The 19864-nt window shown below is 54.0% G+C and overlaps 1 protein-coding gene across 3 annotated transcripts in view; it reads right to left on the bottom strand.

Moving 5' to 3' along the window:
• Positions 1–19864, bottom strand: part of SCUBE3 (signal peptide, CUB domain and EGF like domain containing 3) — a 115746-nt gene that overhangs the window by 8799 nt on the left and 87083 nt on the right. For all 3 annotated transcript variants that reach the window (XM_025206047.1, XM_025206049.1, XM_025206048.1), the window contains 8 exons: positions 13355–13471; positions 9528–9650; positions 6248–6364; positions 2735–2857; positions 1461–1598; positions 716–808; positions 502–618; positions 151–312 (listed from right to left, as the gene is read on the bottom strand). In XM_025206047.1, coding sequence (XP_025061832.1) covers positions 151–312; positions 502–618; positions 716–808; positions 1461–1598; positions 2735–2857; positions 6248–6364; positions 9528–9650; positions 13355–13471 — 990 coding nt within the window. The remainder of the gene's footprint in view (positions 1–150; positions 313–501; positions 619–715; positions 809–1460; positions 1599–2734; positions 2858–6247; positions 6365–9527; positions 9651–13354; positions 13472–19864) is intronic.

Here is a 19864-nt window from a genome sequence, read left to right as displayed (position 1 = left end):
TCAAGGACTATCCGATCCTGTTACATAGCCCTGGGTTCAGCCCCAGTGCATCCTGGGAAAGCCTAGCCCCCAGTCCCACCCCCCACATCTGGAATCCCCTCCAGCCCTGTGCACCCTGGGCCAACTGGGTCTCGCGGGCCTGTTCCCTACCTGTGATCTCCTCTGGTTTGATTTCTGCCTCAAACTCCAGGGTGATGCGGGTCACTTCCTTGTTGGAGGGGTTGCGGGCACGGCGGCCTTTGCCCTTCCTGGAGGAGTCGCACTTGAGGTTCACGAAGGTCACCTGGCAATCCAAGCAGGGGGCCACCCCACCTGAGAAGATAGGGACAGAGGGTCATTATCTTTCCTGTGGCTCCCTCGGACAGGGGGTCCCAACAGACACCTCCCTTCGCAGCTGCAGCAGAGCTTGTGCAGCTGGCAGGTGGTGGAGGCCATCAGCTCCATCCTCTTCTGCCCCCAACGCTCACACCCCAAAGTGCCCAAGGGAAGGGGGAGCCTCACCTGGCGCCCCAGGCCTCCCCGACTCATCCTGCTTCCCCTTTGCGCGTGGGTGCAGGTGGCACTTGGCGTCCTTGATCTTGAAGGAAGCTTTTTGTTTGATTGGAGCAGCGACAGTCTCTAAAAGAAAAGGCAGGTGCTAAACATCAGGGCACTGGCTGAGCCTCCCCGATGGTGGCTGGGGGAGCCCTGGACAGACCCAGGAGAGCGAGCTTACCGACGCAGTGATGGCTGCTGTTGCCAGGCCGCTGCTGGGCCCCCTGGCGCTGGATGGGCGTCCCACAGCTCACCGTGTAGCTGCTGTCAGACTCTGCAAAAAAAGGGAGGATTGTGTAGCCTGGCTCCTAAAGACACCTCTGGCTGGTGCTGCCCTCAGAGCTCAGCGGTAGCAGCAAGTATCCAGAGAGCAGGCAGCACCTCGGTGTCTGAACAACTCTGGGTTTCGATCTGCCGTCAGTCTCTGAACCTCCAGGCAGCGCTCATCAAAGGTGCTACCAAAGGGACTGTCCAGGCAAGCCAGCTGCAGAGGCCAAGACATAGCCTGAAGCCCCCTCCCTCCAATCCCAAACGTCCCTGCCATGACAGCCTGGGTAAAAGCAGGCCAGTCCTGCAGCCCAGCTGTGGAGCAGGGGGTTTAGTGGATGGGGAGCCCTGTGGGAGGGTGCCAAGTGTCCCAGCCAGGGCTTTCAGACACGGGCAGGTGATGCCCTGCCTTAGAGGCAGAGAGCTGTAGACACTGTGCAGCCTAAGTCCCTGAGCTCTCCCTGGGCATTCAGCTGCTCTCTTGTGCTGTATAACAGCCTCGATGACCCACCCCAGAGCTGGCTGCACCTCAGCAAGGAGCAAGGTGATTCTTGCATGCCCAGCCTGTAAAGTCTTTCATGATGGAAACTGCCCAGAGAAGCTCAAGCCCTCAAGACAGATCCTGGAGGGGGCAAGGCCTGAGGGCTGCGAGTGCATACCTGGCAGGAAGCGGGCCTTGGAGGTGCAGGTGAGGGAGCAGCTGTCCTTCTTGCCGTTCTTGTTGCAAGACAGCGTGGCCCGGTGGGAGGCAGAGCCCACCAGGCACTTCACCAGCTCTGAAGGACGACAAGCACTGGCTGGTAATGACAAGCAGAGGTGACCCATGGTGGCCAGCCAAGCACAGGCTGCACCACGGGCAACACCGAGACAAAGGACACACTAACCTCTTTCCCACCCCACGTTCGTCAGGGCAGCAGCTCTCCTCCTGCCTCCACCACCTGCTCCTGCAGCAGGCTCTGGGGACAGGTGCCACGAGGCAAGGATGAGTGGGACCCTCTGGGTGCCCACATCCATGCACTCTTGGCCCACCCTGGGGCTGTGACTTGCCAGACCACCGAGATATAAAGGTGTCTACTGGGGTCTCACTCACTCGTTCATTGGGAAGGGGTTGTGCTCAATTTGTGCCTGTCCCATGTCTTGATTGGCAGTGAAGGGGAGCCAACAGGACACATCAGTGTCCCTATGGGTGGTCACAAATGACTGCTGTGCCCCGCTCCCCAGAGGTGGCTGCATGCGAGGGCCAGGGAGACCACCTCTAAGCTAAGTGCCTTAGGCTCCCATGGGAAAAAGGACACTGTATTCAAAGCAAACAGAACCTGACCAGGAGAGGTCTATGCCTTATTTCCACTTCCTAAGCGAGCATCCAGGATCCCACCCTACCTGACCCCAAGTTCTCTCCTCTCCTGACTGCAGTGGCCCTGGGAGATGAGCGTGGGGGCAAACGGGAAATGTCTCCTGACTGGAGACCCCTTCAAAGGTCTGCCCCACAACTGACACTGGTTGGTCCCTCCACCAGCAGTCCCAGCACAGCAGCTGAGCACAGGCTGGGCCATGGGTCCTGAACCTCATCACTCTCTGCCAGAAGGTACAGCGCTGGGGATGGGCCAGTCTCCTGCCTCCCGGGCAGTTAAGCTGGCACCCTTCCCTGGCCTTGAACTGACACCGAGACAAGCACTCTGGAGCCCCAAGTGGAGGTGCTTCCTGTTGGTCTGGTGCTCCGAGCAGGCGTGGGATGGGCAAGCTCTGTGCCCAGAAAGGAGTGGGCTCTGGGCTGTTGCTGTCCCCGACCCCCAAAACAGCAAAATCCCCCCCAGGCAGAGACACTGACTCCTCAAGTCCGTGCAACAAATAAATGGAAACCAGTGGCTCATGGCCTGCCAGTCTAGGTCCAGCCGCTGGATGGCAGCAGCAGCACGCCCCAGGCCCGACTTACCGATGCAGTCCTTTTTGTTCCAGTGCAACTTGCAGCCAGCGGGACAGGTACACTCGTAGCTGCCAGGGGTGTTGATGCAGCCGAATTTGCAGCCTCCTCGGTTGATGCTGCATTCATCGATGTCTGTGGGGAGCAAGGCGAGGCGGTTGCTGAATGATGCTAAGTTGGGTCGAGCCTGCTTACACTGACCTAGAGCCCAGGCCACCAGGCCACTATTATGCAGAAGGTGGGAGGTGTCACCACTGCAGCCTCTCAGTGAGACTAACCACAGGTGGGGCAAGCAGGACAGGTCTTCTGGCTTCCACCGTCCATGCTAGGAGTGGTGCGAACAATAAAAAACAGGAGCACTGGGAGCTGCCCTTGTCTGTGCCCCTGCCTCCCCATGTGATCCTAGTCAAGTCACTGAAGCCCCATCTCAAAGGTGGCCTGCAAGCTTGGATGCCCAACTTATGCCCTGATTTTCAGACCCAGTTAACGCCACTGGGGAAGCACTGGTGGAACGAGATGAAAACTGCAGTTCCCACAAATGCAGGTGCAGGCTCCACCAGGGGCTGGAGGGAAGGGCAGGCCCACAGCCAAAGTGCAGCTGCCCATTGTCACAAGTGCTGCAGGGTCTCTGCTGATTGGCACTCAGGAAATCTGCCCTCTTCTGCCAAGAACCCAGGGCACTGGGCAGGGGCTGGCACAGGTACAGGAGTGGGGAAGGCTCACAGTGGGTGAGGGAAGAGGAAGGCACTGAGCAGTGGGGAGCTAAGGGGAGCGGGTGGTGCAGCTGGGACTTGCGTGGAAACACTTGGCCACTGAGTTCAAAAGGCAGCTGACAGCCAGGCCCCTCGACACCCACCCCTGACACTCCATCAGTGCACCCCACTTCAAAGCAGCATGCCCCAGGCAGCTAAGGTCCCCGAGCCTGCATTTGAGGTAGATTTCTTCTTGCTCCTGGTGTGAAATATCCCTGCTAGTGGGAGCCTGACAGCTGTTCTGGGACGTTCCAGGCCAGGAGTAGCAAGCAGGAGGGTCTACTCAAGTGATTACACACTCAGCAGAGTAATTCCCACACATTTCCTCCCACGTTGTCATAAAGGCAGAGGCCAAAAGACTGGTCTGGCCTGACCTCTTGTGTACTGCAGGCCCGGGGACTCCTAGGAGGGCAATTGATGCATTTCCTGACTTCCTACAACCGCTCCCCACAAAGTTTGGCCTCACACGTCTGATCCAGGCACGTGGCTCTCCAGGAAACCTCCTTGAGAATCGCCTCTGCTCCCAGGGGGAGGAGGAGCACTGCAGCAACATGACGTGCCCCAGCCAGCACACAGGCAAGAGAGCATTTCTGGGTGAGCTGGTGCTCAGCTCCTGTGGCTCTGGGTCTGTAGTGACATGCATGTGCCTTTGCATGTCTGCTGCTAAACACTTGGCCCCCAGCGACAGCTGCATGGGCATGCCGGTTGGGAGCAGAACAGCACCCAGTGGGTGAAATCCTGGGCTCGCTGAAGTGAACGCCCCTTGACGTCAGCAAGGCTGGGGGCAGGCGGAAGAGCAAGGAATCCATGGGCAGGCTGCACGGCTCTTACGGGAATCTGGGCTTGATGGAACTTGCGTCGCCGCCAGACTAGAGTCTGATGGAGCTGATCGGTGCATGCACACACTGCGCTCAGAGGAGGGCATCGGCACTGGGCCCGGGTGGTTGGGAGGCCCTGCTGCATTTTGGCTGGGGTTTACCACCCTTGGCTAGGACAGTGTAGGGGCCTGACACTGAACCCTTACAAAGGATCCCCATAAGGGGCATCCTGCTGCTGACTTTGCTGCAACTCCCTTGGGCAGGAGGGTTTGGAAGGTGCATGTTCGTGGGCTCGGCGGGGCTGTGTCTGCAGGCAGGCATGTGCTGGGCAGCGTGGGAGCTTGCCGCTGGCGAGCGTGTGGGGCATGCATGCTCTTATGTGTTTACACCTCTCCCTTAATCCAGGTAATTGGGGGGGTGGATCTCAAGCCACCTTGCTCGGGTTGCTCATCGCACAGCTGCCGCAACATGCTCCAACAGCCCCTCCGAGCATTTCATCCCCTTCCCCCTCTCCGGGGGGTAAGGCCCGCCCTGCCCCACCCCACCCCGGGGCTCTGCCTGGTGAAACTTCAACTGAAGCCTTTCTGATGTTCCCTCCCCCACGGCCCATCCCAACTTCATGCCAAAAGTGCGGGGGATTTCCCCCTCCAGTCTCCTCCAGCGGACAAGTCGCAAATCGCCCCTGTCACTTTGTTTGATGTTGCAGAGACTCATGTCTGGCTTCTCAGGCCTCCTCCTCTGCCTGCTCCCCCCGCTCCCCTCCCCCTGGCCTCTAGCAGCCTCGGGGCAGCTGATAAGGAATGCAGGTTCTGGAGCAGCGTCTCCCACTATGCAGAAGTGGTCAAGAAGACGGGGGTCCCCTCTTGCTGCTTTGCTTCTGCCCTTCCCAGGAGGTGAGGGAGCATGGGGTTTGCATGGAAGCTATTGGGCAGTAGCAGCTGGTCCGCTGCCTACTGGAAGGCCTGGCCAAGGAAGCAGCAGCCTGAATCCCTGAGAGGATCTGGACCCTGGGCCTTCAGCTGCAGGGAGGGGATCCCGGTATTTGCATCCAGCAGCCCCCCTGCTATCCTCTCCCCTTCTGGAGGGGTATGTGGGCTAGCTCCTGTCCATGACCTCCCCCAGGCCTTTCAGATTACTGGCCTGCTAATCTCCAGTTTCAGAAATGAACACCCCCCACAAATTCACATCTACAGCGCAGCAGGTGTTTATCCCTCATGAGGAGCAAAGGACCCGAATGACTGGATCAGCCTGCAGGTCCATCCAGCCCATCTCTGACGGGATGGTCAGCACCACCTTCTTGAAGGTAATACCCCAGGGACCAGCTCTGGGGGTCCCATGCTTCCAGAGACACCTCCTTTCTATTCCAGGAAATGAGAAACCAACTTTTCCCTGGAGCAGGAAGGCTCTGACCCCTCCAGGATGCCTGCGGTTTTGAATGCATGTTCACAGCTTTTTCTGAATCTGAAGCTCTTTCACAGCAAATCCAGAGCTGTCTGGAATCAGACACAGTAAAGCTGGGCATACCCCAGCAGGCTCCATATAGCTCCCAGCTCCTCCTTTTCCCTTCCTAGCAAACCAGGCAGGTCTGTCCCTTGCAGTCTATTCTCCAGGGATCTGCCAATCTTAGCCTGCACAAGCCACAGGGCTCCCAGCCTTAGCCCTAGCCCTAGCCCTAGCCCTAGGGAGATAGTTCCCATACTGGGTAGATCCTGGGGCTAAAAAGCTGGTAAATGGGAAAGCAACTGGTGACTGACTCTGCCAGGTGACTTTGGGAACTTCTGAGAGCACCCCCAGTCTAACCAACCTCTGCTAGCCACAAGCTTGGGCTGCTTGCTCAGGACAGACACAAGCTCAGTGCAACCGGAGGACTGGAGGCTGTGCAGGAAATGCAAAGGAAGAGAGGGATGGATAAACACCACCTCCCTCTGGCTTCCTCCCGGTCAGCTCCCCTGTACCTCCGCAGTGGGTAACTCCATACAGCGTGTAGCCTGTGTGGCAGAGGCAGTGGAAGCTCCCCGGCGTGTTGATGCAGATGTGGTCGCAGGTCCTGTCAAAGGAGCACTCATCGATGTCTGGGGGGAGAGCAGAAAGGCACAGAGCTCAACCAGAGGATCTGCTCTACAGGCGTAACAAGCCCCGTGATGCAGCAGACACTTGGGGGCCTTGCTTCCTCTGCTGCTCATCTCCAGTGTCCCCCAGGAAAGCTGGTACCAATCCCATGCCCACAAGGATGCCCTGACCAGACACCCAGCACAATCCTGTCTGCAGCAACACCTGCCCCATTAATTTGAACATGACAGGAGAGCAGAGCATCCCCTTCCTTGTCCCAGTGCAGTTCCCTGAGCCTCTGTGACACTGAACCCTTGGGTGCAGATTTGGCGGCAGCTGGGACCAAACCTGGGACCTCTGGATCTTAAAGCAAGAGCCTCCAAGGCAGGAACAGGCTCTTTGGCCTCTCTGAGCCCCAACCAGACCTCTAGAAGGGGGCAGGTTAGCATGGTGAGCAGCTTCTGGGCTCCTTGTGCTGCCCCACTTTGCAAGTTATTTGCAAGGCACAGGGTTAAATCCCAGCGTGTCAGGGCCCCGGCAGGGCAGGTCCTGCCATGGGATGCAAGAAGGGGGAAGGCAGCTCCAAACTCCCCAGGCTGTGTGGCCAGCCCATGCACTACTAGGAAAGCACACTCTCTTGGCAGGGCCCCCTGGTGCCAGAAGTGCCAGCTCCTTCTCCTCTACCCGGAGATGCGCAGTTTGGGGGGTGAACCCAGCCCAAGGGGTTCTTTTCATTTATTGGCTTCATTAACTTAATTGCCGCGATCGTGTAAAACTTCCAAGAAGGCAGAACCTGGACAGAGATGAAAGGGGTCAGAGCCTGAAGGCACATCTACCCCTTGCCCAGAGTTGGCTGCACGCCCCAGATACCAGATCTGTACCACCTCACATCCCTGCCAGTCTTGCCTGCAGATTTTGGCCCAGGGAAGCAGGACGGCCTCAGTGCTTGGCCTGGCTTACACCAGGGCTCTGCAGGGACTGGCCCTTATGGCCTTGTAGCACTGTGTGCACCAAGGGGACTCAGATACGAGGATCACAAAGCACCAGCCTCCTCCCTCCACCCAGGGTAATGCAGGTGCAGGGAGGCAGAGAGAAACAAGCCATAGCTGAGCTGGGAATAGAAAACCAGGAGTCCTTGCTCTGTGTCACCTATGCCAGCCATGACACAACAGGCTGCCTCCCTTCTCTTCCCTGTGCGCACCATCCTGGTCCCAGCCGGCTGATCCAGGTGCAGGAGCTCACAGGAGATAGAAGGCAGTGGTAGGACAGATACTGTTCCAGGATTGCCTGGTCTGGGCCTGAGGTCCCACCCCTGCCCCTGTCTTGTCTCTGAAGCCCGCAGTAAAAATAAGCAGTGACGAACCACGCTGAAACCCCAGACTGGGCCTCAGCTGCCCTTTCCCCCCCATGTCTTCCCACTCAGTAGGGGCATCTTCTAGGGAACCGGGTGAAATAGGGAGGTTCTGTGATTCCCATGAATGGTCCTGAGAGGCATGTCAGAAGGCAGGAAGATTTGCACCTTTATAGACTAACTGAATAAAATGTATATAGAAAGAGCACAAGCTTTCGCAAACCTCAGTTCACCTCCAACTGCCTCTCAAGAGAAGCAAGAAACTAGCTGGTGTGCGCGAATATGAGCCACAGAGTTCATGTTGCTCTCTCCCCACATCCCCTGCAAAGGCCTAGTGCAATAAACAGCTCGAATTGTCTGTAAAAGCAGTTACGTGTCTGAGTGTTAATCTGCGTGCTAAGCTGTGAATGGGGCTGCATGTCCCTCTGGGTTTGCAGGCCATCCTGACAGCACAGGGTTAGGGGAATGTCGCCAGAGCCCTGGAGTGCAATATGCACGTCACCCACGCAGAATGCATGCCTGTGTGTGTGTCAGCAAGAATGCCTACGGAGGGATGAAAGTGCACAGCACGGCTGCGTGTGTGTACACGTTACATATGTGTGCTGCTATTTGCCACATCACGTGAACAGAGCCAGCCTTAGAGGTGGGCAGTGTGGGTGACCACGCAAAGCACTGTGGTCAGGGGGCGTCTCACACCCCCCCTGCCCTGCCGCTCGTGCTGGGCGGGAGCTGTGGAGGGACTTCAGGTGCAACTAATTCTCGGGGCTGGGCAGTGGGGTCCACCCCTTGCCCAGCTGCACGGGAGCTGATTGGAGCCAGCTGCCCAGGGCAGTGGGATAAAAAGCTCCCTCTCCTCCCAGCCGTTGCAGGCACTGCCAGGCAGCATAACGAGGTGGGAGGAGGGTGTTGAGGGCCAGGCCCAGGGCAAGGCAGCGGTGCCCACAGAGAAGGCGGTGTGGCTGGGCAGTCCCAGCTTGTGTATCAAGGTTTTCACCATCACCGACCGGCTGGAGCTGGAGGCTGAGCTACAGCCCTCCCACTGGTCACTGCCATCACTGCTGAGGGCGAGGGCACAGATGGCCAGGCAGTGCTGGGTGGCGGCACCCTGCCACTGGGGTTGGGCTTCCTATGCGGGCACAGCCCTGCCTGTGATACTTGCAATTGCAGCACCTGGGTGCTTGAGAACTGGCGCAAGACCCCTGAAGTCCCCACTGAGTGAGAACGGGGCCATGGCTGGAATTTCAACTTGGTTTGAGTGTTCAAAAGACAGACCCACAGAGATCGCACAATGCATCACCCCCCCCTGAAGCATGAAGAAGTTTGCATCACGATCCAAATGTCACTGCTGGGTCCCAGAATCTCTACTGTAGGCTGAACCTGTGGGGAAGTCTGGGATCCAAACCTTGTGACTAAAGGAGCCCTCTTCGGCCAGATCTGTAAGCGCACAATGCTCAGAGCTGGGCCAGCCCGAAAGTGCCCAGCCCCTGGCAGCTGCCAGGAGAACAACAGAGGACTTGCACCACCGCTCACCCCTGCTGAGGAGAACACAGGGTGGTCAAGCAACTCTGGCCCCAATTCTGGTCAACTCTGCTCAGACAAAGCCCTTTGCACAACCCTGCTCATCGCTGCTGTGAGCCCACTTGGAGTCACAGCCCCTAAACTGGGAAGGGCTAAGCTACACCATGTCACCCTTGGAGGCCTGCGGTTTCCTGGGGACCCTCTGTAGTTTGCTGTCCTTGAGGCTCATGCGTCGATCTGTGAAAAGGGCCCACAGCCCATAAGAGAACTTGCCTCTGCTGCCACCTCTGATGGCCCAGCTCTGGCACGACTCTTACCTTGGCAGGTCCTTTCGTTGATCAGCAGCTTGTAACCTTTCCTGCAGCTGCACTCAAAGCTGCCCACCGTGTTCCTGCAGATGTGGTCGCAGCCGCCGTTGTTCTGCCCACACTCATCGATATCTGTGAGAGGGGAGGGAGGATCAGACTCCAGGGCCTATTACCCATCGCCAGTGACCAAGCTAGAGCGGTCACTTGCAATGACCAATCGAGAGAGGTATGGAGGTGGTGTTCGGTAATGGCATCACTTGTCCAGAGGCCTGAGCACGAAGCTGAGGACCCCTGAGGCCCCAGGTTTAGTTTTCACTTGCCGTGGGGTAAGAGTGAGTACCACAGAGCAACTGATATGCAGTGAGTTCCCACCTCCTTACCTCTTGCTTCATTTTGTTCCTCTGTCCATGCCCCAAATCTCTATGGACCTTAGTTCCCCATCTGTACAAGGGGGATAACAGATGTGTGCTGCCTCTCAGGTGGGTGTGAGGTGCCGGGACACACTATGGTAAAGGGGACTGCAGAATAACTATCTAGGAGAGGCAGGCGTTTATGACTGATCCTGTATTGCTAAAGTAAATGGGACTTTTGCTACTGATTCCTGTGGGTACAGGAGTGGGGGTCTTACAGGACATGAGGAGTATACTGCTTGGTTGGTCCCAATGCAACATGCTATGGAGCAAGCGACGTGCTGCAGCCAATGTCAGACTGAACTCTCCCCATCCACCCAAAGAAATGCACACGGCTGGAAAGCAATGTTTCCCATGGCCAAGCACAACCTCCGAGGGTCTTGTGGGCCCCAAGCTGGCCACAAGCCTTGTGTTGAGGACTAATGCAAGAGCAGGTGGTCCAGCGGCTAGTGCAGAGAGCCAGGGCTCCTGGGTTCTTCTTCCATTCCTGCCTCTGACTTGCTTCATCATGACCTTAGGTGAGGCAGTTCACCTCCTTTTGCATCAGCCTCCCAGTCTGTAAAAGGAGGGCTATAGTGCACACGTCCATCACAGGGGTAGGAGAAAGGTTAACATTGGCAAAGCATTTTCATGTCCCCTGGGTAGAGCACGTGTTACAGCAGAGACACAAGGCTCTGTGAAGTGACAAGTTGGGGTGAGGGTTATGGGCACCTTGGGAATGTGAGCATTAGGGAGAGGAAGGAAGGGTGAGGGAAAGGGAGAAAGAGAGAAAGCACGAACAACCCTGGGTGGGGAGTGACCTTCCAAGGACAGTAGTTGTACAAAACAAATAGAGGCTTTCCTAAACCTTTTACTTGGCCTTTTGTGCAATAAGTGACTAAGATGCAAATCATCTCCTGCATTTCCAGAGAGCTTCTCTAGCCTGTTAAGAGGCTGGTGGTGAGGTGGGTTGCCCCGTCTGAGACAGAATATTTACTACTAGGAAACGGCCTGTGAAAAAGAACAAGGCCAGGCAGACAAATCCCAGGAAGGAGTTCAGGCAGACTTTTCCCAAAGCTTCTCCCCCACACCCACCCCCAGCTCATCAGCTCCAGGACGACAGCTGCAGCTCTCTGGGGTTGTGGCTTTTCTTTTATTATTGCGAGTGAACTAGCTGTAAAACAGCTCGCAATTGTAATAAAATCCCAGACACAGGGGATATGGCTCCAGGTTATTATGCTTTCCTGGAACTGCAGAATGGTAGAGGTGGTGCACTCTGAAAAATAATAATGAAGCAGAGAGGGTCTGGAATCAGTCAGGCAGGTAGACGGCTTTCAGCTGAATGGTGCTTTCCTTTCAACTAAGGTCAAGTTCCCGGAGCTGCCAAAAGACAGAATGCAGGCGCCTTCCATTTCTGGAGTTCCACCTTCTCTCAAGGGGGCTGCCTGGGTCAAAGGTCTCCCCTTGAAGGGATGGCACACAATGCAGCTGTATCTGGAACTCCAAACGCGTGCACGTGTGCGCATGTATGTGCGTGTGTGCGCACGTGTGTGTGTTACTGGCTCTTTTTCACTTGCGCGCACATCCCCACACACACGCGTTTAGGTAGGTATAACTCTCAAATTCCCAAATTCTCCTTTCTCTTCCTAGAATTATGACAGTGAATGGGCTAAATTCAAAGCCAAAGGATTGGCAGCCATGTAAATGGGATTTCCTTTCAATTACAGAACAAGGAGCCTGGTATGTGTGCCCACAACTCATTTCATATATGACAATTTCACGGGTAAAAACTGCCTGGGAACAGGCTGCCGTTCCCATTCCATTCTCAACCCAGCTGAAAGTAAGTCCTCGGCCAGAACAACCTTCCCTTCTATAGCTCAAGCAACACAGCCAGGCCCATGCTGCCCAGGCAGTACAGAGGGTCCACATTAATAACCCACATGCCTATAAAGCTGCTATCTAAGGGTCTCAAAGCACTTTGCAAACATGAATTCCATTTTGACCCTGTGCAGGATCAGGACAATGGGCCCATTCACTTGGCAGCAAGACGCAAGAGATGAACCATTACCACTTGCAATAATAATAGGAACCTAAGGCAGGCTCCTGAACCAGGGATGTGACCCACCCAAGGCCTTGCAAGAAGACTAAAGTAGAAATCAAAACTGAACCTAGAGTTCCTAGCTCCCAGTCCTGTGCTTTCATCGCAACACCATCCTTTCCTACAATGCACCAGGAAATCTCGCCTGGTTCAAGTTTCTGCTGGGAGGTTTCAATCTCATTTTACAAATCCAGAAACTGAGGCAGGCCCAGCAGGGTGTTGCTGTCAGAGCTCGGAGTGCAGCTAAGGAGCCCAGGTTCGGACTGACAGACCGGTCAGACTGGACATAAGGAAAAACTTCTTTACAAGTCGGGTGCTGCGGTTCTGGAACCGACTCCCCCCCAGAGGTGGCACAGTCACCCACGCTCCCGATCCTCAAAAAGCGTCTTGATGCCCACCTTGCTGGGGTCATCCGAGCCCAGCAGTCTTTTCTGGCCAAGTGCAGGGAGCTGGACCTGATGGTCTTGTAAGGTCCCTTCCAGCCCCTAACAACTACGAATCTAAGACTCGTGCAGTGTTTGAGCTGCCCAGCCGCACTGTTGCTTCACAGCCGAACCTTCCTCACAAGGAACAGGGCTCACCCTTGCGGCTTTAATGATGCAGCTACAACCACGGGCTCTGAAGGGACTGAAACAACAGGGCTGAGGGATGGGCTGAGTCAGGGTGGGGGCTGGGAAGTGGGATTTTCCTTTCCCTGGGAGTTAACACACATAGACCACAGTGCCCAAAGCTGCCCCAGGGGACTAAGCAGTGACGTGCCCTGAAGATCTCTCACTGCCGTACAGCCGCACATGGACTCCTGACTGAAGCTCCCCCACACTAAGGTGGTCAGGCCTGCACATGCCTTGATATTCCCCACTGAGCTGGGCAGGTTCCGGGATCATGGCTGCCAACCCCTTTGTGTGGCACATCTTCCCAGGTGGACGTGGGGATGGCAGCTGGGACAGAGCTTCTTCCTTTTTGCAGGTGAATCGGCTTTCATCTTCCACGTTGCACAACAGACAATCCAGGCAGGGGCCTCAATGCGGGTTGGAGCCTACTGGTCTATCAGAGCGGGTGCTGCCATGGGGTCAGCTCCACAAAGGTATTTAGATGCCTACCAATGGCAGATGGGGCTATAAGGAGTGACTAGGGGAGGAGACGAAAGAGCTGTTCCTTAGGAGATTCCAGTCTGGCATAAGCAGCACGTCCTGTCCGAGTCACAGGGAGCATGGGCTACTGTTGCTGGAGCTGAATTTGCCCCATAATGTATAAAATCAAATTGCTCTTAGCAGAGATCCCTCAGTGGGAGAGCTACCAAGCCCCTAGCTTCCCTGAAAACACCAGGCCCTCCCTTGCTGGCCACTTGCCTTTGCATGTTTTCCGGTCGACCTGGAGAGTGAAGCCCATGGGGCAGCTGCACTGCACGCCTGTGGCTGCATCCTGGCACTTGTTCTCGCAGCCTCCATTGTTCACGGCACACGTCTCTGCACGGGGGGGAAGTAAAAGAAAGAGATGAGCACTACGCGCTTGTAAAGGCTGCACAGTCGAAGCATGGCACCACCTCCTCCTCTGGTTGAGAGGACTTTGCCCCCACCTCCTGATGCCCCTGTGTAAGGGGATGCCCAAGGCACCAAGGACAAGGCTTGCCATTGATTTGGCTGTCCAGTTCGAGACATTGCAAAGAGCCCCAGTTTCCAGGAAGGGCTAGGTGAGTCATGAGATTTGGGCCCAGTGAGGGCACCTCGAGCTGGGTACGTGGCTGCTCCTTACTTCCAAAAGTCTGGTCACGTGGCTCTGGTATGTCATGAATGAAAGAGCAAAGCAAGCAAACCCAGGACAGAACATCTGGTCCCATCTGGACTGAGAAAGAAGAGACCATTCTCCTCACTCAGGTAAGAAGCTGCAGCCTCCCATAGCGATACCATCACCCACACATACTCACAAACATTTGGCATTACTGTACATTTTCCTTTGAATTATGTCAAACCTTCTTAGATGAGGGCATCTTTCATCTCTGAGTGGGGCCTTTTCCTGCTGGAAGGCACCAATTCCTTGTCCCAGTTTCTCCTAGGGAGGTTGGAGCTGGGCTGGGAAAGACCCTGCATACTTTGTGGCCTGTGTCATGCATGCTGACACCACACTGTTTGCTGCTGAACACCAAAGGGAGGGAGCAGGAGACAGAAAAACTTTGGGGCCTGCTGGTGTCGGCCCTGCACAAACAATGAACAGCTGCTGCCAGAGGTTGTTTTTTAATGTCTGCCTGACAGAAGGGGGACTTCCTTTTTAGCAATATTAAGGATCGAGAGGACAACAGCTACTAGATTAAAATAAAATATTGCTATAGCAGTTTTAAGGCAGGTCGTACGCGAGGCATAAATCTCCGAGTTCGAGCCCCACTTTGGCACAGTCGGCAGAACAATGCTCTGCAGTTCCATAGCGTCTTTCAGTAGAGGATTTTAGACCATCTGAAAAGCATTTGCTAACCCTCCCAACACCAATGATGTATGCGGGCCTTATGCCCTTGTTTTTCAGACAAGTAAAATGAGGGCACAAGTGATTTGTCCCAGGTCTCGGCAAACGCCAGTGGTGAGGCAGGAAAACGAACCCAGGTGTCCCGATTCCAGGCTCCCCTGCTGTAACCCCTGTCTAGCCCTCTCTTCTTCAAAGAAGCTGCTCTTTAATACCATCTCATTATCTTGGCTGAAGCCAGGCAGACAGGAAAGGGGGGACTAAAATACCCTGTCTGCTCTATCAGGAGACACTTTCTCTATTAAAAAAACATGTCAGGCTGTGACACAGGTAAAAACCAGAGCAGCTGCTCAGGAACGTTTGGAGATGGATCGGGGTGAGTCTGAGACGTGGCAGGGAGCAGGCAGGCTGCAGGGGCACCCGCGAGCACATTAAACCCCATGTGACACCACTTACCACCCAAGACAGGAGGAAAGCAGAGTTTACCGAGACAGGCCAACTTGTTATACAAGGACAGTGGGCCAGGGCCTGCCAGGAATGACAGGCCACCCTCAATCGCTAGAGAGAGGCCACTGCATGTGCAGCAACTAATTCTGTAGAACAAAGCACAGGAAAATGGGAACAGGATTTCAGGTTGCAGGCTAGGCTGCCAAGGGAAGACACCAAGCAGAGAACTCCAGCTAGCACCCACTGCCCCTTGAATGCATCAAAGGAGCTCAAGTCTTCCCACAGGAGTAAACTGTTCTTCTCCACCCTGAGCAAGAAGCTTGATCATGATTACCTAGCTCAATGGACGCAATCACACTTAGAGACAAGCCTGGGCTTAAGTACCGTTTGCAATCAGGGACGCTGTCTCGATGCGCCTTTACCAAGCTGCCTGTGAGCAGGCATGGGTTTCCCAGGGAAGACAACTGCAAAGTCATGGGATCAGGTTTTTGGGGTTGATGTAACAATCTTGCCCATGCAGTGTCTGCAACCCACACACGGTCAGCGCCCCCAGCGGGGGAATCAAGAAGTGAAAAGCGCCAGCGAGCTCCTTGCCAGCATGCCGGCTGCTTCTGAGATTGGAACAGATTCCACCATCGGGAATGCCACCACGTTTTGTGGCAGGGCATATAGTTTTAGCATAGGTATAGGCCGGCGATTCTCAATCAGGGTCCTAGGATACGCTTGGGTGCCACCAGACCTTTTGGAGGGTGCCTCAAGATGCTGGGAGATAACCAGAAAAACTAAGCAAATAAGCCATGCTCAGGCTTGCCCCTGCCTGGACAACCTCCTACCCCCACTGCAAGGAGTAAGCACCGTAATATATAAATCCGGTTGTTGAAACTGGGTGCCATTCAAGTCACAAATGTTATGGAGGGTGCGTCAAGTCTAGCAAGGGCTGCCTCGAGTCCAAAAAAGTTGAGAACCCCTGGTATCGGCAGTGGGACTAGGCTTATAAAGTGAATCCAGTTTCACTGTCCCACTTGGGTGACTTTTTGCAAAACATGAACATACACAAGCCGCATCAGTGCTGGAGAGCACATTACTTTTTTTTTTTTTTTAATGCTAATTATTTCAGTATCATCAAACTCAGCTGTTGCTGGTACACAGGGAAGGGCATGATTTTAAATGAAGCGTTTTCATCAATGTGAAATCAATCTTCATTTTTTTGTGGTACTAACCACAGAACAATAGCTTGAAATGCACAAAGCTGCTTGTGAAGTTTCATGAAGTTTTCCTTCCAGAACGTTTACTGCATGGATGGATGAGCCACTGGGGCTCCAGCGAACCTATTAAGCAAAGGCTAGAAGAAAATCCCTTGGAAAAGCCGAATTCCAGGTTCTCCCTCTTTACGGGGACCACTTGGGGTATAAATGACTGAGACGTGCAAACGTTTACTTTGGGGACGGCGACCTGGAATTATCCTAAGCGTGTCCCACTGCTGCTATTTATGCTGGCTCCGAAGAACAGAAAAAGGGGACCTTTCTATGAAATTCATGGTCAGTATAAGCACAAAATGATATGCCAGAGGTCGTGTTTCTTCAGCTAGGCATCCAGCCGGGTCCTTACACAGATGCAGCGAGGCAGTGGCACTCCCCTCCCGCTGGCTGCACACATTTATGACAATTCATGCCATTTTCAGCTATGCGAGAGGTGGAGGCTGGCAAACTGCTGCAAGCCACGTCTGGTGGGAGAGGGGTATCAGGGCTGGACTGAAAGTGGTCTGATGTATTCAACAAGTATATGAACTGCGATGGTGGACGCAAGTGCACTAACAGCCATCGTTGGGATCTGCAGTCAGGGCGAGGCAATTAGGACACCGAGAGTTTCTGTTTGAAGGGAGGCTCGGCAGGACTCAGGTGGTCAGCGGAGGGATAGGGGTTATTGGTTTCTACACCCATAAAGCCCTTTAGTATCCAGCAAAACAACAGAGCAACCACTAAAGAAATGCGAGACAACTGGACAGGAGATTGCTATCTCTCTAGGAGGTATCTCAGGGATGTTTAGGCTCATCCCATATCCGAGTATTTAGTTTATCTCCCTATAACCTTTATGCTCAGAGTGGAGAGTGCTGTTGATCTGTAGCTCCTAGATGCCCAGCTGAGATCAAAGCCTCCCAGCGCTAGGTGCTGCACATTATAAAGAGTGACAGTCCATACCCTAAAGGGTTTCTAACAGCATAAACAAAATGGGACATTCAAAAGGCTTAGAAGGGATGCTGAGGCACTTCATATGCTTTCTTAGGGGAAGACAACCTGGAGTTTGCTTTTTCCCTGATACTTTGGGATCCCTGAAACCTACATGACGTATTGAGTCAGAGCGCTAATCGTCTGGAGGGGGAACTATTAACTGCTAACTCGTGGTCTGTCGGCGTTTGAAGTCAAACCATTGTTCTAGTGGCAAAGGCAGAAGAATCAATACGTACGAATTCAACAGGGTCACTGTCAAGATGAAAATCAATGTCCCTTTTTGCATTACCAGAACCAGCTGCTGACTGTCGTGCCTGGAAGGATACCAGGTGGGATTTTCAAAGCAGTTTATAGGAATTTGGTGTCAGGAAGGGAGTTTGGAAAAGTGTGTAAGGGAGTGAGGCACACGTGTCTTGCTGAAGAAACCCGTGATGGAACTTGTGATGCTTCCCTCGGTGCTTTGGAAAATCCAACCATGAGCACCCAATGTCCGTAGGCACCTTTGTGAACCCCAGCTTCAATTTAAAAAGCACATTGCCTTTGTTTCTCTGTCTACAGGCTGCAAGGCCGGGGCAGGAGTTAGTCAGCCAGACCTGGCTCTCAAGTAGCTGCAATGCCACGCTCTACCCCAGAGGGCAGACCCCTCAGCTGGTGCAAGTCCACTGATTTACAGCCACTAAGAACGTGGTCCCTGCAGCAGCTGTGCACGTCTGCCATACCCTATAATTCACATCGGGGCTGCCTGCCTCGGCTTCAAACAGGAACGGCTCCAGCAGTGCCGAGAGCAGCTTTGTTCAGCTTCACTAAATCTTGTGCTAGAGCTGGTTGACATTGCAACCAGGGCATTTCCCCTTAGGTAGGTGAGGGGTAACATTTTTAAATGGGCCCAAGCTCTGGTGACTTTCAAATGGCCTTTGAAAGAGAGACCTGGGTTCCTCAGACACCCAGGGCCCAACTATAGCTCTGGGTTGGTCCCTGCCCCTTTGGTGCATCTGTGTCTCAGGAGTGGGAGGGATGGGCTGCAGACCTGCGGGGACAGTTGTCTGCGGGCAGAACTCCCCTTCGGAGACAGGGCGTGCAAGGGGATCCATTATTCTGCGGTGATGTTAGCCCTGGGTGGCTGAGGGCTATGTGGTACTCCAGGCGCCGGGTGAGCAAACATGACTCATGGAACCACGCAGGGACTTGGCTAACGGCTGAATCACAGGGCGGGGGGAGAAGACAAGGCTGTGGCCCACCCCAAGCCGCTGTCTCGCTTCCTGACCATGACACAGCAGCTGGAGCAGGCTGCAATCAGCACAACTCACCAACAGACACAAAGAGCCTTATGTGTTAAAATAACAAGGAAAATACCAACACCGACATTACCCTTTCACCTCCATCCCACTCTCCTTTGTTATTTCTGGACAGAGCCCTACTCCCGCTACAGCGATCTTCACAAGTATCCAGGCAAGGAGAAGAGGAGACCACCAAGCTACTCTGCTGTACCAGCACGCGCCTTTGGTACCCCGCCTGCATGGGATCCTAAGAGCCGTTCTTTAGCAAAAAGCTGCTTTCTGCAGTAATTAACACTTATATGATAAATATTCATGATTTTGAGACTACAAGGGGCCACTGTGATCAATAAGTGTAGATTATTTACCTGCTACGATTATGCAGCCACCTCTGGGGTGAGACGTGGCAACTGTTTAACAGCACCCAACAACAAAGTTAAACAATTTAGGATGGGAAGCAAAGAGAAATGCTGTAGCCAAATGAAACTCTGAGGCAGCGGGGAGCGTGGTAACTGCCCCTACTCTGAAAGTGCCGCAAGTCCTTTAATGACTGCAAGTGGTTTGCATGTCTCATCTGGAAGGAGTTTCTAAACCCATTTTCAGGTTATGGATTTGTTCAGAAGGGAACGCTTTAAGAGGTTCACACCTTTCCTTAAGTGCATGATGCTAAGATTTCAGTTTAAAATCAAAGACTCTTGGAAAGGAAATCAGGCCAGCAACATGAGGGGGCAACCCAAGTCAAATTTTGCTATTCATCCCGGAGCACGTGTATAGAAACCCATGGTTTTTAAAACCCTGCCACATCCCTTTAAAAGACGTGGCTGACAGCCTTTTCTGACACAGCAGTGCACTTCCCTTACAAGGGGTGTTTGGTGTCTGCCTATGCTCTCCTAGATTCAGAAGTCTCTAAAGCCGCCTATAAACTCAGCTCATACAGTATCAAAAGCTTAAAGCCTTGCAGCAGAACATTCAAAGGACGAGAAAACCAGGGCCTGGTTATACAGGGATGACTCCACTGACTTCAGGGGAGATGTACCTGGTTTGTACCGGGGTGTGTGACAGCAGGATGAGGTCCATGGTCACAGAGTCCATGCAGCCATTCTTGATTTCTCATCTGCCTTAAATAAATGGAAACTGAGGATTTTTTATGCCTGTCCCCTTGTAAGCTGGACTGTTTTAATTAATGCCTGGAGAGTCCATCACAATGTATTTGGGCACTGTGCAAAAGTTAAGCCAACCACAACTAAAATACTGCCAGAGCTGAGAGAGAAGTAACTATTCTCTGCCAAGTGACTGGGGAGGAATAGAATAATTATGACAAAAATGAGGGCCTGGCCCACACTACAAAGCTCTGTCGAGAGACGCTTCCTTCTGTCGCCACAGGTCTGCAAGCATCCACACGCAAATTTGACGCAAGCCAGCCAAACCCAGCCTCTCTGTCGCCTGAGTCAAACCACCT

Source organism: Alligator sinensis, unplaced genomic scaffold (assembly GCF_000455745.1).
Source record: "Alligator sinensis unplaced genomic scaffold, ASM45574v1 scaffold872_3, whole genome shotgun sequence".
Classification (NCBI taxonomy): Eukaryota; Metazoa; Chordata; order Crocodylia; family Alligatoridae; genus Alligator; species Alligator sinensis.
Note: the sequence above shows the minus strand (reverse complement) of the source record. Positions and strands in the feature narration are given on the sequence as shown.